At 34.4% G+C, this 14,467-nt stretch overlaps 1 protein-coding gene across 1 annotated transcript; it reads right to left on the bottom strand.

Moving 5' to 3' along the window:
- Positions 1-5,762: 5,762 nt before the first annotated feature.
- LOC113773265 (NAC domain-containing protein 2-like) lies at positions 5,763-7,230 on the bottom strand. Its single transcript, XM_027317875.1, has 3 exons — positions 7,059-7,230; positions 6,671-6,954; positions 5,763-6,344 (listed from the first exon to the last, which is right to left on the bottom strand). The coding sequence occupies exons 1-3, from the start codon at positions 7,228-7,230 to the stop codon at positions 5,763-5,765; spliced, it is 1,038 nt and encodes a 345-aa protein (XP_027173676.1).
- Between the last annotated feature and the right edge of the window lie 7,237 nt (positions 7,231-14,467).

The raw sequence follows: 14,467 nt of genomic DNA, 5'->3' as shown, positions 1-14,467 counted from the left end.
ATTATTTTTCATGTTACATAAGTTGAATTTTTCAATATCTTGATGAAATTCCTCGATAAAGTTACATGCATCTTTTTTTGAAAAATGAATAGATGTACATTCTTAGAAGTTAAACTCTTTATATTATTTTGTGTGTTATTTCTATTAACAATGGAGTACAAATGATCCACAACATATAAATTTTTTCTATCTAACTGTTATTTTGGAGAATTGAAATTTCATTGAATGAGATAATTGAGTTTTTTCTTTTATTTTCTTTTATTTTTTATTTTTTATGCAGGATCTGACATAAAGCACAAACGAACAAAGAATCTGTTATCCTGAAAGCACCTTGTTTTGGTATTAATAGCAATATTTTTGAAGATTTGAAAATTAATTAGCCTGTGACTAATCATGAATTTTTAGTGAAAATAGAATGCAAAGAGAAACATTAGGTTGGAGTGTTATATTTTGTTTATTGTGTTCATAATTCAAATTTTGTAAAGGACAATTTTTTCCTAACTATGACAATTATTGCTATTAGTAAAATGCAATAAATCTAATTATTAGGGAGAAGAGTATTTTGGACAAATAGACAACTAAGACCAATACCTAGTTAGTCTTAATGCTTATTGTCATTAACTGTTATTTTCTTCTAAATCAAAAGATATGATATAATGAATTTTAATCATCATAAAAAATTAAAAAGAGTATGATATGAAACTTCAATCATCAATTAATAAAAGCATAATTAGAATAATAAAAACTAAGATCACTTATAGTTGCACTCCAAAATACTTATGGTACTTTTTATAGGGAGATGGGTACTTTGGACAAATAGAAAACCAAAACCAATTCCTGCTTAGTCTATAATGTTTATTGTTATCAACTATTATTTATTCTAAATCAATAGATATGATATAATGAGTTTTAATCATCACAAAAAATTAAAAGGGATATAATACAAAATCTCAATCATCAATTAATAAGAGTATAATTGAAATAGCAAAAACTAAAATCACTCACACTTACATTATAAAGTACCAAGACTCGTGGTACCTTTTATATAGTCATGATAGTCACAATAATAAATCCCTCGGAGAGGTGAGAGTCGGCCTCTTTTAAATTAACCTCTACTTCTCAAATATTTTTTTTATTTTTTTTGTCAAACAGCAATATCTACTCTACTCCTACTTCTACTCGTATTCTAGTCATAAAATAGGAGACCCAACTGGACCAATTGAAGAATCGTGAAGGATTGAACCACTATCGACTCAGACAAATGCACAATACATCCATATGAATTTTGAAAAAATCAAGTAAACTAAGAAAGCAATAGAAGGCAAGATTTGAATATTTAACCATCCACTTCATCAAAATTTAAAAGTATTTGATGATGGCACTTAAAGTCTTTGGTGGCCAACAGCTCAAATATCAAGGAAGTTGAAGTAGATCTGGCTAGTTATTTTGAACTAGGAGGGCTGATTGACTTTGCTTCATTTGTGATCGTGAATTCGTGATGTGAAAGTTGAGTGGGTTCCATTGTGGCTCTCATTGATTTTGGTACTAGCTTAGTTTAGGAGTTGTGATTTGACGAGAAAAAAAAGGAAAGTGACGGGAATGACATTTTCTCCAATGCCTAGGAGTCTTTGATGAGCAGAAAGGATGTAAAGTGTATGATTTTGACGGATGAGCTTCTACAGTCCTATTGCAATGGTTGTCAAAGTATTTGGGCGGAAGGCACAGGAAAAGTTAAGAATGCCAAATAAAATTTTTCTAAATGCTAATTTTGTGCGTTCAAATGTGTCTTGAACAAATTTTTATTATATAAATATATATATATCCAAAATCATTCTTTTTTTTCAACCATAACTCTCAAATAATATTAAAATCTTTTATCTTCTTTTCTTTTCTTTTATAACTTAACATTTCCCATCATTTCTTTTCTAACCTAAACTTACAAACTAGATGTTAGAATTCGGATTGTGTAGTCATAAGTATTATCCGTTCGATTCTTTGTCAAGATTAGTCCTTGTTGTAAAAGCCATTTTTTTTACAGACCTTACAAGGCACTTTCATGATTAACTGAGATACCAGAAATAGAATTATGAAAAAGTATAAGATTCCTGTTTTATGCTTCCTATTTCTGTTTGGATTTTCTTCCACCAGTTCTCTTATAGTTGGAACAGGTTTGGAAGACAGCAGAATGAATCAATAAAGTCCCTAATCCTTCTTGTTATGCATTTATAATATCGCACACATATTTTTAGGACAATCGTGTAAGCACAATACCTCTTCTGAAGTCAATGTCAATTTTTTTTTCATCTTTCATCTGTTTGCGGGACAAGTGGTCTTCGGCTTATGATTGCAGAACTATTCTTCTGTCAATCCAGAGTCTTTTAGGAGGTAAGGAATTTCTTAGTCGTTCTTCTTTTTTTCATTTTTCCTTTGCTTTTACTTGTAGATTCTAGTAATCTTTTTTCCACTTGTCATAAACATGCAGAACCCAATAATGAAAGCCCTCTCAACAGCTCTGCTGCTGCACTTTGGAAAAACCAGGAAGGTTAGCTTCCCGTTCTATCTGAACTTTGATGCCAAGCCTATGCATTGCTCTATTCTATAGATTGTTCAGTAAATCTTGTCACTAATTTCCTGCTAGAATAAGAAACTTTGTAGGGCTGGATGTTTGTCTGTCAAAGGTTGCTTATATCTTAGTTTGCAATCACATGATCCTTTAAAGGGTACTCAGTTTAAATGTTGGAGATCCCAAGAGACTGTGCCCATTAGAACTCAAAATAATCTCATTTGAAATTTCGTATTGGGACTACAGTATTTAATCTTTTGTTTCAAGTGTTGTTGTGGGACTAAATTAGCATTCTGAGCCTGTATTTTGCGAGGCACAAGCTAATTAATTAGTTTGACTACTTTCAGTTTCAAATTGAGTTTCTTACCTTGTACATGTGGGTTCTGTAGCCCAAACATTCTTCAACACAGTAGTATTTACGTCCCTTATATGGAATGTGGTAGTCCCAAACAGAAGCTGCTCTCCAGGTCCATCATCTTTCGATTCAACGGTGATAATTCACATTCACATCATTGGGTCTGATGTTTCAATTTCTTTTTTTGCTCTAAATTTGTAGAAATCGGAGATGGCTGCAATGGAGACAAGCAGGGCAAAGGTGGTGGCTATAAATGCTGAGGTTCGGCGCGTAAAGGCCAGATTAATGGAAGAGGTTCCTAAGTTGCAGAAACTCGCCCAGAAGAAGGTGGATTCCCTTTTTTTCATGTTTTCTAAAATTATGTTTCATATTTCATGATTTAAGATTATTTTGTTAGTTGTTCTTAATTGGTTTGCAATTGCAAAAACTGCAACTAAAAAATGCGATGTTTCAGTTTTTTGCCTTCTGTTTCATTTTTATTTTTTGTGCTTTGTGAATAATCCATCTTGTACTAATTATAATTTGAGAGAATTCTGATGTTGGAATTATTTTAATGGCCATGAACAGAAATTATTCTAAGGTTGGCTATAATGTACCTCTGTGTGTGTGTGTGTGAGGTAGAAAGTTGAAATCATAGAGAAGTACTGAAATTGTTGAAGGAACTTAATGTTTTAGTCCCACTCAAATTGTCCGAGTCAGAAGGAAGGTCTGGATACACTGAAAAATCTGGCTCAAGATATGAATGAGGTTAGCATTTATCCATGTGTTTATGCTTGAGATGCTGCTGGGAATTTATTAATCTCATTCACCCACCACAGCTAGGTGTGCGATCCGGGTCGACCAACGGATTAGTCAGGACAAAGCCCTGAATACCGTGGCAGGCAACCAAAAAAAAAATCTCATTCATGATACCAATTTTTTTTTTTTTTGTTTTGTTTCAGGAGCTTGATAGGCAAGTTCCCCTAATTGATGAAATTGATACTAAGGTTTGAAAAACGGGTACTTGGTTTTTTTGTTTTTTTCATGAAATTGCTGTTACAATGATTTTGAAGATTTTCATGGGATGTATTCTTTGGTATTTACAGGTGGACACGGCAACATCTGAGCTCAAAAACACGAACGTTGAACTGAACCACACGTGTAACTATGTTTGGATCTTTCAGTTTTTCAAAAACTAGTCGCGACCCGTGTAACGAATTAATTATTTAGAGCATGCTTTTGCATTTATGGATTTTGTATTGACTATTCTCCCGAAATTGTTCCAGATTAGGTCCGGTCAAAACATGCGTACCGACATCATTCTTTTATGCATTCTTCTCGGAATTGCTGCCAACTTGTACAAGTGAGTTACTCAACCTTATCGTGAACGTGCTATGTTTCCCATGTGTTATGTTGGTTCTGTCTCATCGCATGGAGGCTATGAGCTGTTAGTGCCCATCGCATGAAGGGTACTTCTAAATAATGCTAACTTATCTCGTCCCTTATTAACCACTCACTGCTCTCCCCATTAACATCACTTTCTTCTGTTAGTTGCTGTGAAGTGAAAGAAAATTACTGTATACTGTCTTTAGCTATTAATTACTATGATTTTATACATGTAGAATACCAACAACTACATCAACACATTTTGTTTTTTCTGCATGAATTGCTATTGCAATCCACCTGAAATCTCAATGGAAGCTGACAAATTCAATGGAAAAAAAAAAATCTTACTTTTAAAATTCATGGTATCATCATGACAAAATGCTGTTTTTATCTTTTGCAGTATACTAAGTAGTCAAAATGTTCTCATCTCTCTGATGATCTTCCAGTCTGGTACTTGCAGTCGCTTTGCTGGATTTCGACCATCTCTGACGCATTTCTCGTACCAACTTCAGTGAATCATGATGGTTTACTTTACAGCTTGAAGGGGCATTATCTACCAGTTAGATGTTAGTACTGGCTGTTACTTTTGTGTGAAAATATAGTAAATTTGATGATTAAAAATCGGGGATTAAAATCTGTGATGATTATCAAACTACTGTAAATCACTGGTCAAAACCCTTGAGCAGAATTTGCTTCCTCTTACAATGTTGGGAGAGTTGGTGCATGAATCTTCATTGAGCTTCAATATGTCTGACTTGGGGATACAGCTTCTTGTTACTTTGATCAGGTCTGTCTATTAAATTTGTAATCAAGGCAACTAAAGTACTTTCATTCACTGCATCTAGCTCTCTGTTTTTCTCTTTACGATATGAAAACTTTTCACCCGTATGTTTTGCTACCTCTCTCCCTCTCCCTCTTGTGATATATTGAGAACATGAAGTAATGTACTTTAGGGTCACATATATAGCTGATAGGAAGCGCTGCGTCCCTCCACATCAGTAAACTCCTGAATTATTTACTTTCTACATTGTTCTTCCATTTCATATTCAGAGCTACCAATAGTCGTGCCCATGTATAGATCAACTTGGCTTTCAGGTTGAAATTACATTGGCAAAGCTGAGCGAAGGAAAAAGAGTTAGCAGGCTCGGCAATTAGTTGCATTTGAATGTACTGTGCTGAATAACTGAGTCGAGTCTACAACGTAAATGTCAAAGTTTGCAACATAATATACAACTTAAAAATGGAAATGAAAGACGCCATAGGCAAGCAAACTATAGGCTAGCAAACAGAAAAAAAAATAATAAAAGCACACATTATTTATTAAGTTCACAAATACTAGAAAAGGGGTAATGGCATTAACACCATCCATCGGTACACAAAGACTGATGCTTCAAGCATCATACTGACTACAGTATCATCTATGTGCTGAGAGTTTTGGCGAATTCGGTTGAAGAATGAACTTCAGAGGAAGCTTGCCATTTACGGCAGCAATTTTGCCGCAAATGCAGACACATCAAGCTCCTGTAAAGTCATCATAGCACTAGATAAATTGAGCTTGAACATATCTCCATGAGATTGTTGTTGATTATAGAAGCTTGCACCATTCACATTACCAGCTAGGAAAAACTCATTCTTGTTCAGATTAGTCATGGCTTTCTCGGATGGAGGGATGTTCCCATATCCAATTTCTTCAATAGGTTTTCCCTGCTGATTCAAAGAACTTGGAAAGAAAGAATTTGTCACTTGATTCTCCTTGATTGTTCCATGTTCATATACTGTCTTGCAGTTCTGGGAAATGTTGCTGCTGCAAGAGGTTGCTCTTGTATTTGTCTCAATACGAGGCAAATCTTGAGTAGCAAGCAGTTTTGCCAACAGGTGACAATCTTTTGATAGGAAATAGCTCGAGCAGATATCTAAGGCGTTTTTTGCTGCGTATGCTGAGTGGAGTTCCTTGAGGTTTGGGGTGTCCTCCGTCACCTTGATGGGACTATGAGGAACTTCCCATGAATTCTTTGACATGTTGCCTTTTTGTCTAATCCGGCATAGGACCCAGTCATCCAACTGCATAAGAGATGGGCCAAAATTTAGCCACAGTTGATTTCATTGATGAAAATGATCCTCTTGTATGTATCAAAAGTTGTTTAAAGTCGAAACATAAACTATTGTGTCCAACCGCGTTTCAGGGCTTAAAAGGGAGAAGGCTATACTTTTACAAAACTAAAATAGTAAACAAACCCTATAGTTTTCTGGCTCTTGGCGTTGCTTCTACAATAATTGTAGCCTTTTTCATGAATCATGATATGGAGAACACAGTTATCGTCTAGTTCTCATGCATTAACAATAGGCAATATGAATGAGCAGATCAATGTATTTAGCCAATTACTTACCCTCATGGACCCTTTAGACCTTGATGGCCTTTTATGGGTGTCAGGAAGTCGGTACTCGATCATGATCCAGTCCGTCTTGACTCCGTTCGGAGGTTTTCCGATGTAGAAGACAAGAGCTTTCTTGACTCCTATTCTTGCTCCAGAGCAACTGAGAATAGGTTTGTCAGTTCCGGTAGCCTTCCAATATCCTGAAGCTGCCGTCCTGTTAGGCCGTGCACCATTTGGGTACTTCCGGTCCCTCGGGCTGAAGAAGTACCATTCTTCCTCTCCAAACAATGCCTTCTCTGTTCATTCCAAATATAAAAGTGAGTCACGATCACTCAATAAAACTACTACATGGACATAAATTTTACAAATACATAACAAGTAGATAAGTTGGAGAACAAACTTGGCAAGTCCCAAGGATTATAGCTATAAAGCTCGATTTCACCTACAACAGCAGCTGGCAGTGGACGAGAATTCACTTTGTTGTGGAGATAATAAACGATGAGCTCTTCGTCAGAAGGATAGAATCTGACTCCAGGAGGAAACTGGAAGCTAGAAATGGGTTGTGTCTCCATTGGAACAAGTCCCTGGATCCTATTCGCCTGGTGATCAGCAGGCTGGCTACAAAGTACAAAGAGTGGTGAAGTGTACATGTGTGTGTGTGTGTATATATATATCCCCTGGAGAAACTTTCTATCTATGTTGTGGCAACAATTCTAAGCTTTATAACGCGTAGTACATAAGTTCATGCAGATGGGGACGTTCCTTTTTAAACAGGAAGCGACGAGAGGGATATACAGGAGCATCCAAGATTTGGAGGAATATATACAAGTCGGACCAATACAACCAGCTTTTGTTTCTCTGCATTTGTTATTGGGATCATGCTTCATGCGCAGCAACGTGTGAACATGCTAATTTTTATTTTGTTTTACGAAAATAAGGTTGAAACAAACCTTGTGATTCTGAAAATTAGAGACTACTTTTAGGTATTGGTTTTTCTCTATTTATCATTATTCTATCTCCTTGTCTCTAGTTCTCCATATTTTAAGGATTTTCAATCCCTAATTTTTAGACATTATCTCTAATCTTTAAAATCCCAAGCGTTACCGAGAAATTGAATTAAATGTCACTGATACTACTATACAAAATCACTTTAATTAAATTGAATTCGTTGGATTAGCTTTCTCCTAATCCATTTAAACATTCCTACTGTACCCATTTACCTTCCTGGAAGCATGTAGTCATTAATGAACTCATTGAAATTGTTAATGACTAGAAGTTAGAATGTTGGTTTGGAATCATAGAGAGTTGTAAATATAGTTGTTAAATGACTTATTGAGATTGTTTACCATGATGGGTTAGAATGTAGGTTTTCAAAATTGTCAAAGGACTCGTTGATGTTTTTACTATGAGGGTTTAGAATGTAGGTTCTTAAACCATAGAGAGTTAATAATAAAAAATTTATTGAGATTATTTACCATGAGGGCTAGAATTTTATTTTTCGAGCTATGAAAAGTTAAATTGAATATTTAGCAAATCACAATAGGCTTTTTGGCATTTAATCCTATTGTTTATAAAGCGCACTTATGACATTTCACATGCAACGGTCGGCTTATACAAAATTTTTCCTCGTAAGGATAAGAAAATTTTTCCTCGTAAGGATAAGTAGGCTCAGGTATTACAATTTATTTCATGTGAACTCAAATTGAAATATAAAATTAAAATAATATTGACTCGTATATCAATGCTAAAATATATATGTAGTACGGGAGTCTCTTTTTTTTTTTTCTTTCTTCTTTTTGAGCACATTATGCCAGAATTTGATATGGAATATACCAGAAGTTGCACTCTCCCTAAAAACTCTTCTTTTTTAATCTATTTTAATAAACAGTTTAAGTTTCATGATCAAGTAATAAAACTTACATCTTAATCGTGTTTGGATGGTAAATTACTGTGGACTTTCAATGTGAATATTATGTCGTCATAGAGTTTGGGCCCCTCATATATTTTTTTTTATTCAATAATTGGAAATTTTCTTTGCAACTAATTCGGTTTTAAGCATGTTTGGCCACCACAGCTTCCTTTTGTTTGGCAAGTAGCTAGAGGGATCAAATTTCTCAGCTTGTACTTAATTCAGAAGGCTATTAATTGTGTCAACACCAAAAAAGAAAATATAGAATTCACCAAGACTGGCTAAAATGCCATTCGATCTAAATAAATTTTCGCGTGAAATGTAATCAGAGCACTATTAAGGGAATTAAGGAACGTGGTCTCGAAATGGTTATATAACGTTTATCTTTTGATTAAGGACATTGATATTGTGTGTGTGTGTGTATATATATACATGAATGTAAATGTAGCTAGAACGCAACAAAGAAGTTTTGTTTCGATTTTGTGGTCAATTTTTTTTATATAGATTGGAATCAGGAGGACGAATTTAAAGAACATACTTTTACGGTTGAACAGAAGCAGTGAGCCCTATGAACAATTCTTATGCGAATTGAATAATTTTCTGTAAGTTCTATAGCCAACTAATAAATTCTTGAAGTTTTCATAAAGAAAGTACAATGTTTGACAAGATCCAGCATGGCTTTTGTACTAAACAATCATCGTCATGTCGTAGCTAATCATGACTATGTGGAGCATTTCAGTCAAATATGCCTTACAAATAATGCAGGGAGATGTTCAATCAATCTTGATATTCCCTTTTCTTATTTATCAGAGGAGAATTTTTGTTTTGGTTTTTTTTTTGGGGAGGGGGGGGGGGTGTGTGGGAGCATCGGTATTTTCATAATAGTCTAAATTTTCCCAATAAAATTCCACATATTGCATGGCCTTTGGATCAGGAAAGAACAGGTGTTGGAAGAGCAGACACGAGAGACTCTGTAGAGCTCTCTCCCAGCTCCCTCCAGTCATTCATGCACGCAGAGGAAAGATTATATGCTGTTAAACAATAGATCGTAAATTAAAATTTACAAGAATAGATTTTATACCTCCGTAACCATTTGCTAAAGTACCCCCCCCCCCCCCCCTCCAAAAAAAATTCACCTGGGGGTTGTGAAGTTCTTGTAAGGGGAATACATGGTTAGCAAAAACAAGAGGGGAAAAAGAGAAAAAAGAAAAAGCTGAAAACCTAATGTATAATCTAGCCTCAACATTGACTCATCGAGAACTCAAGAAAATGGCACAAATTATGAATTTTTCATAACCAATAATTCATCATTTACTAATCATAGGAATTTTCCTTCGGAATAGGCTTATAAGATTAAATTTCCTAAGTCTTTAAGACAAGCACATTAAAATTAAAATATTGTTCAACCAACAAGTAAAACAGATAGAGAAAAAAGCTTGTGGCTAAATTTGCGATCCTGAAAATTAGAATTCCTAGATTCTAATCTCTTTCCATTTTTTAAATCCCACCACCCCTTCCCTACTGAAAAAAAAGAAGCTTGTAAAATTGACTATATTTTTCCGCAACGGATCTTTTATCCCACATCATGTGCCACTCACTGTCCCACTTTTTATTATATTGCTATTTCTCCTTCATAAACATCATGTTTTAATTCTTTTTTGTTTCCTTAAGATCCAATAACTATTAATTGAGTAATACACAAAATTTAACAAACTCAAAAAAATCAAAATGCATAAAAAATGAGATTTTTTATGAATTTTCTGCTGTATTTTTTAATTTTCTATTATATATTACTTTTTTGAAGTTGTTGTATTTATTTTTTACTTAATTAATAGTTATTGAATCTTAAGGAAACAAAAAAGAATTAAAACATGATATTTATGTAGGAGAAAAAGCAATATAATAAAAAGTGAGACAGAGAGTGGGACAGAAGATCCGTTGCGATATTTTTCCCTGTTTTCTTGTCCAATATCTTGGTGAGAGATCAAGGACAAGTCCAAACACTATATCAATCCATTTTTTCATTTTTTGTCAGAACTATATGAATCCATATTTGTCGCACACGATTTCATTCATTATTTATTGCCATGCAAACGTTGTTCCAGTTGCCATATTACACGCTATAGATCGGCATAGGAACTATATCCGGACCCAAATGTTTTGATCAATTACTTTTTAAAAAAAAAAAAATCATTATCTAAAAATTTCGAGTATGACAATCTAACCAATCCCGGACCGACAGTATTAACCTGGAATCAGCCTGTAAATGATACTTCAAGTCAAGAAGGAATTATCCATAAGGGGTTATAGTGACATTGTTGGCCTGGTAATCAATCTTCATCGTAAAGTACAACCGATTTTATCCATGATAGGATTTGTTTTCTATTCAAGACTTGAAAAATCCAATATTGAACCTTGTTATAATCGCTCTAATTATGACATTTTCTTTTTCTTTTGTGGTGAAAGAGATTACATATCCAAGGGAGGATATGATTTCGCTATATGGATAAAAAACCGTATCTACTATGTCTCTAATAAATTCCATTGTCATGTTGACCCATGTTGAATAACTTATCCGCCAATAAGCCTCGATGGACTGTTAGCTAATAAATCAATGGTCTTGCTAATAGGTGCCTATGGAAATTTCTTACTCCTAATAATTAAAGATGTTTACTGTTAATTTTTTTATTAAGTGAAATTAATTTTAAAAAGTATCTACAGAATAAAATAAGCAATAAATGTTGACGAGTGCATTAAATATAATTTAAATTTAAATGACCTTACAAGTACTCATCAATTACCCATTAGAAAAATCCAATTTCAGTTGAGAAATTCACTCTAGGTTCTAGAATATGCCAAGAGACAACCACACAGAACAGAAGTCATCAAATGAGAAAGATCCTATTGGATAAAATTGAATCTAGAGAATACCAGAGCATGATTAATATGTTCAAATCTTAATATGTTCAAACACGTTTGATAGCCAAAATAGAGCATCTTAATTAGTGATACTGAATTTTCTAAACAAAATTTGTTCTAAAAAATAAGTGATAAGTTATTCATTTATCACTTAATATGATGTACAGTTAAATGTATCAGTGTTTTAACAATTTAGCAGTGTAACAGACTCAGATTTCAGATTTTAGATTTCATTTTTATCAAATGCATCCTTAGTAATATAATGATAACCTTAGTTATATTAATACTCCTGTTGGATCTTACCCAAAACAAAAAATGGTGTGATGGCAAAATAAAGAGTAAATGATAAGGAGAGTTGGTTGCAGTGATAGCTGCCTTGTTCAGTAAGTATTTAAAAATGGGGCAGTAATTTTCTCCGGCGACATGAGCTTGGGTTTTGACCGCACTTCGGGGAGCATCAACTGTGACTGCTTGTCGGATTCGGGACAATTAAACAGTCAAGGGGGAAGCTGGGGAAGGGCACTTTTATCCTGCAGGAGGAAACTTACAGCTAACTGTAAGTAGCAGTCAAAAGCCAAAACCCGTCAATTGATGGACTTTCCCAAAGGACAATCATAAAGATCATAAACAGATTCTACAAACCGCCTTAAATCCACTTAACAATCACATAATCAATAATATCTACCAATGCCTAAGGGCCAGTTTCCTTTGTCTCTTTCTTATGAGGTCGTAGTTTATTAGATTTGAAGAGGATTTTGATTTGAAAAGCAATAATAATGTTGGGTTAATTGTAATTTTTGCATCTTGATCATCATTATTAATTTAAAGCACCTAATTGAATTATACTACGTATATGAATTTCATTGCCCAAATGGGGTATAGAAGTCAGCCTATCTTATACTACAAACAACAGAATGCTTCAATAATAGAAGATGCCAAATACGATATAATATTATATGCCCTCCCCAAAAGAAACACAAAAGAGAATGATCTACAAGTGGCAAATTCTAAGTTTTTCCGTACATAAAAATACGTATATATTGATATGAAAATTACCCGAAATGATTTTAAAAGAATTAAAGAAAAAAACTCAAATTGATAACATCTTGGTGCAAACTGCAAAATGCAAATGGCGGTTGGGAATTTTAGATGCCACTAAGGTTTTATAATCGCCAAAAGGGTTGCTGTTGCAAACAATTTCCGAAGGATATTCACATGCTCTCTAGTGTTCTGTCATTCTATTGTAACGTTGTTTGTACTGCATACATTGCTACGTGGTATTTGCTGATTTTGAACTCCACAATGACAGTAGTCCACCTGATTTCGTAACCTGATAGTTATTAGCAAATCACGTCATCGACCTTCGTATGCCGAAAAGTTGGGATATCACTACATAAAAAAATTAAAAAAAAAAAGAACACGCCAATGACCGGTCCTTGGTCGCACAATTGTTTTAATTGTTACTATTTTTATTATTTTTATGGGAAATTTTGGACTTGTTCTTTTGTTTGACAGGTTTGATCCATCAATATGGGTACAATTGATTTGCCCGTTCAAAATTTCTAAATATGTTTGTAATGTTATTCTTGTCAATAAACTAAGCTTTCATAAAATAACCTACAGAAACAGTTCCCCTTTTGTCTTTTTATTTTTTTTTTTGCAAAGATGCAAATAAGACTGGTTCAAGCTGAAAGAAAATGCATAAGCATAATGAAAGCAATAGGGCAATTTTAATGATTAATTTGACTTTCTAAGGGTATGTACACCCTAAAATTGTTTGTTCTCCCCGTTTCTGAGGGGTTTCTTTACTAATGTCCCAAGCTCGGAAGTCTCAAATAAATTAAAATGATTGTGGTTTCCAATAAATTCACCATTCAAGTTATTCGGATTTAAATTGAGTTTATGAGGCATGAAAGATTGACTGTGAATTGTTGCTTCTTGCAATTATATGCTACAGATTTTTCTGCCAAATAGAAAAGAAAAAGATGAAAAATACTGCCCTTAATCGAATGCCATTTCTAAAATTACGAAATTGCAGATGTTTTTACCTTGCATATTCGACGGCATCTCATGCATGGGTTGGACTTCATTCCAATGGCTGGAACTGTCCAATACAAAGACCTGGACCTTTGTCTTCTCTGTTCATCTGTATTTCATAATTGGGCTTCGTTTGAAGAAGGAAATATCCATCCCCACCCACAAAACATCCTTTCAGGACTTTCCTATCCGCAATTTCTTTCTCAACTGTTTTTCGAAACTATGAGGACAGCACTCACAGCAGCAGCAATCATTTAAAAAAAAAAAAGAAAAAAAGATGAAGGGTCTACATCCTGAATTGCAGTCCTCTGAGAAAGTTGTAAATACATTTTTCTCCAATTCCGAACGATGTTGTTTTTGAACCACGCTTTTTGTTTTCAGGGGAAAAATACGCAAGTATTTACTAGTACCAGTCCGTCAATTCGGGGCAAATGTGAGCGCTTCTCCTCTCTAAAAGTAAAAGTAAAAGTAAAAGCGTGTATTCAGAACCTGCTGCTGGTTTAACCACGGTGAATGGGCAGCCCGCCCTACGCTGAAGAAATGTCCTTGGAAAAGCCCACCACAAACTGCATGAAATGTAAAACCCATCAGGGGCCTCCAGTCAATTCATATACCATATGCATGCATCAGGTTTTACGTTTGCATTATTATTATTCAAAACCAACTTATTCTTGCTCCCTCTCTCTTGTACTAACTTGTAGGGTTTGGAATGGCCCCTTCAATTATGAGAAAAAAAAAAAGTTTTCTTGCTTCCTTTTTTTTAAAAAATTTTTTATCCTCCCACCACGTCGCTCCACAGTCTTTCCACCCTAAATTGTAAGGCACAAGATTCAAGATTCGAATCCTGAACTTGATGATAGGAGGAGAAGGTTTTCTTGCTTCCCAAAAGTAATTCGGACTCCTTGAATCAATTCAAATAGCATCTTACCAAAAAAAAATTGTTT

This window comes from Coffea eugenioides, chromosome 1 (genome assembly GCF_003713205.1).
Source record: "Coffea eugenioides isolate CCC68of chromosome 1, Ceug_1.0, whole genome shotgun sequence".
NCBI lineage: Eukaryota > Viridiplantae > Streptophyta > Magnoliopsida > Gentianales > Rubiaceae > Coffea > Coffea eugenioides.
Note: the sequence above shows the minus strand (reverse complement) of the source record. Positions and strands in the feature narration are given on the sequence as shown.

What these genes read in the sequence shown, in the direction of transcription:
- LOC113773265 (XM_027317875.1), bottom strand. Translation starts at nt 7,230, where the DNA reads ATGGAGACACAACCCATTTCTAGCTTCCAGTTTCCTCCTGGAGTCAGA. An exon ending in TAATCCTTGGGACTTGCCAA is followed by an intron (nt 6,955 to 7,058) that starts GTTTGTTCTCCA and finishes TGGAATGAACAG; the next exon opens with AGAAGGCATTGTTTGGAGAG. An exon ending in GGTCTAAAGGGTCCATGAGG is followed by an intron (nt 6,345 to 6,670) that starts GTAAGTAATTGG and finishes TCTCTTATGCAG; the next exon opens with TTGGATGACTGGGTCCTATG.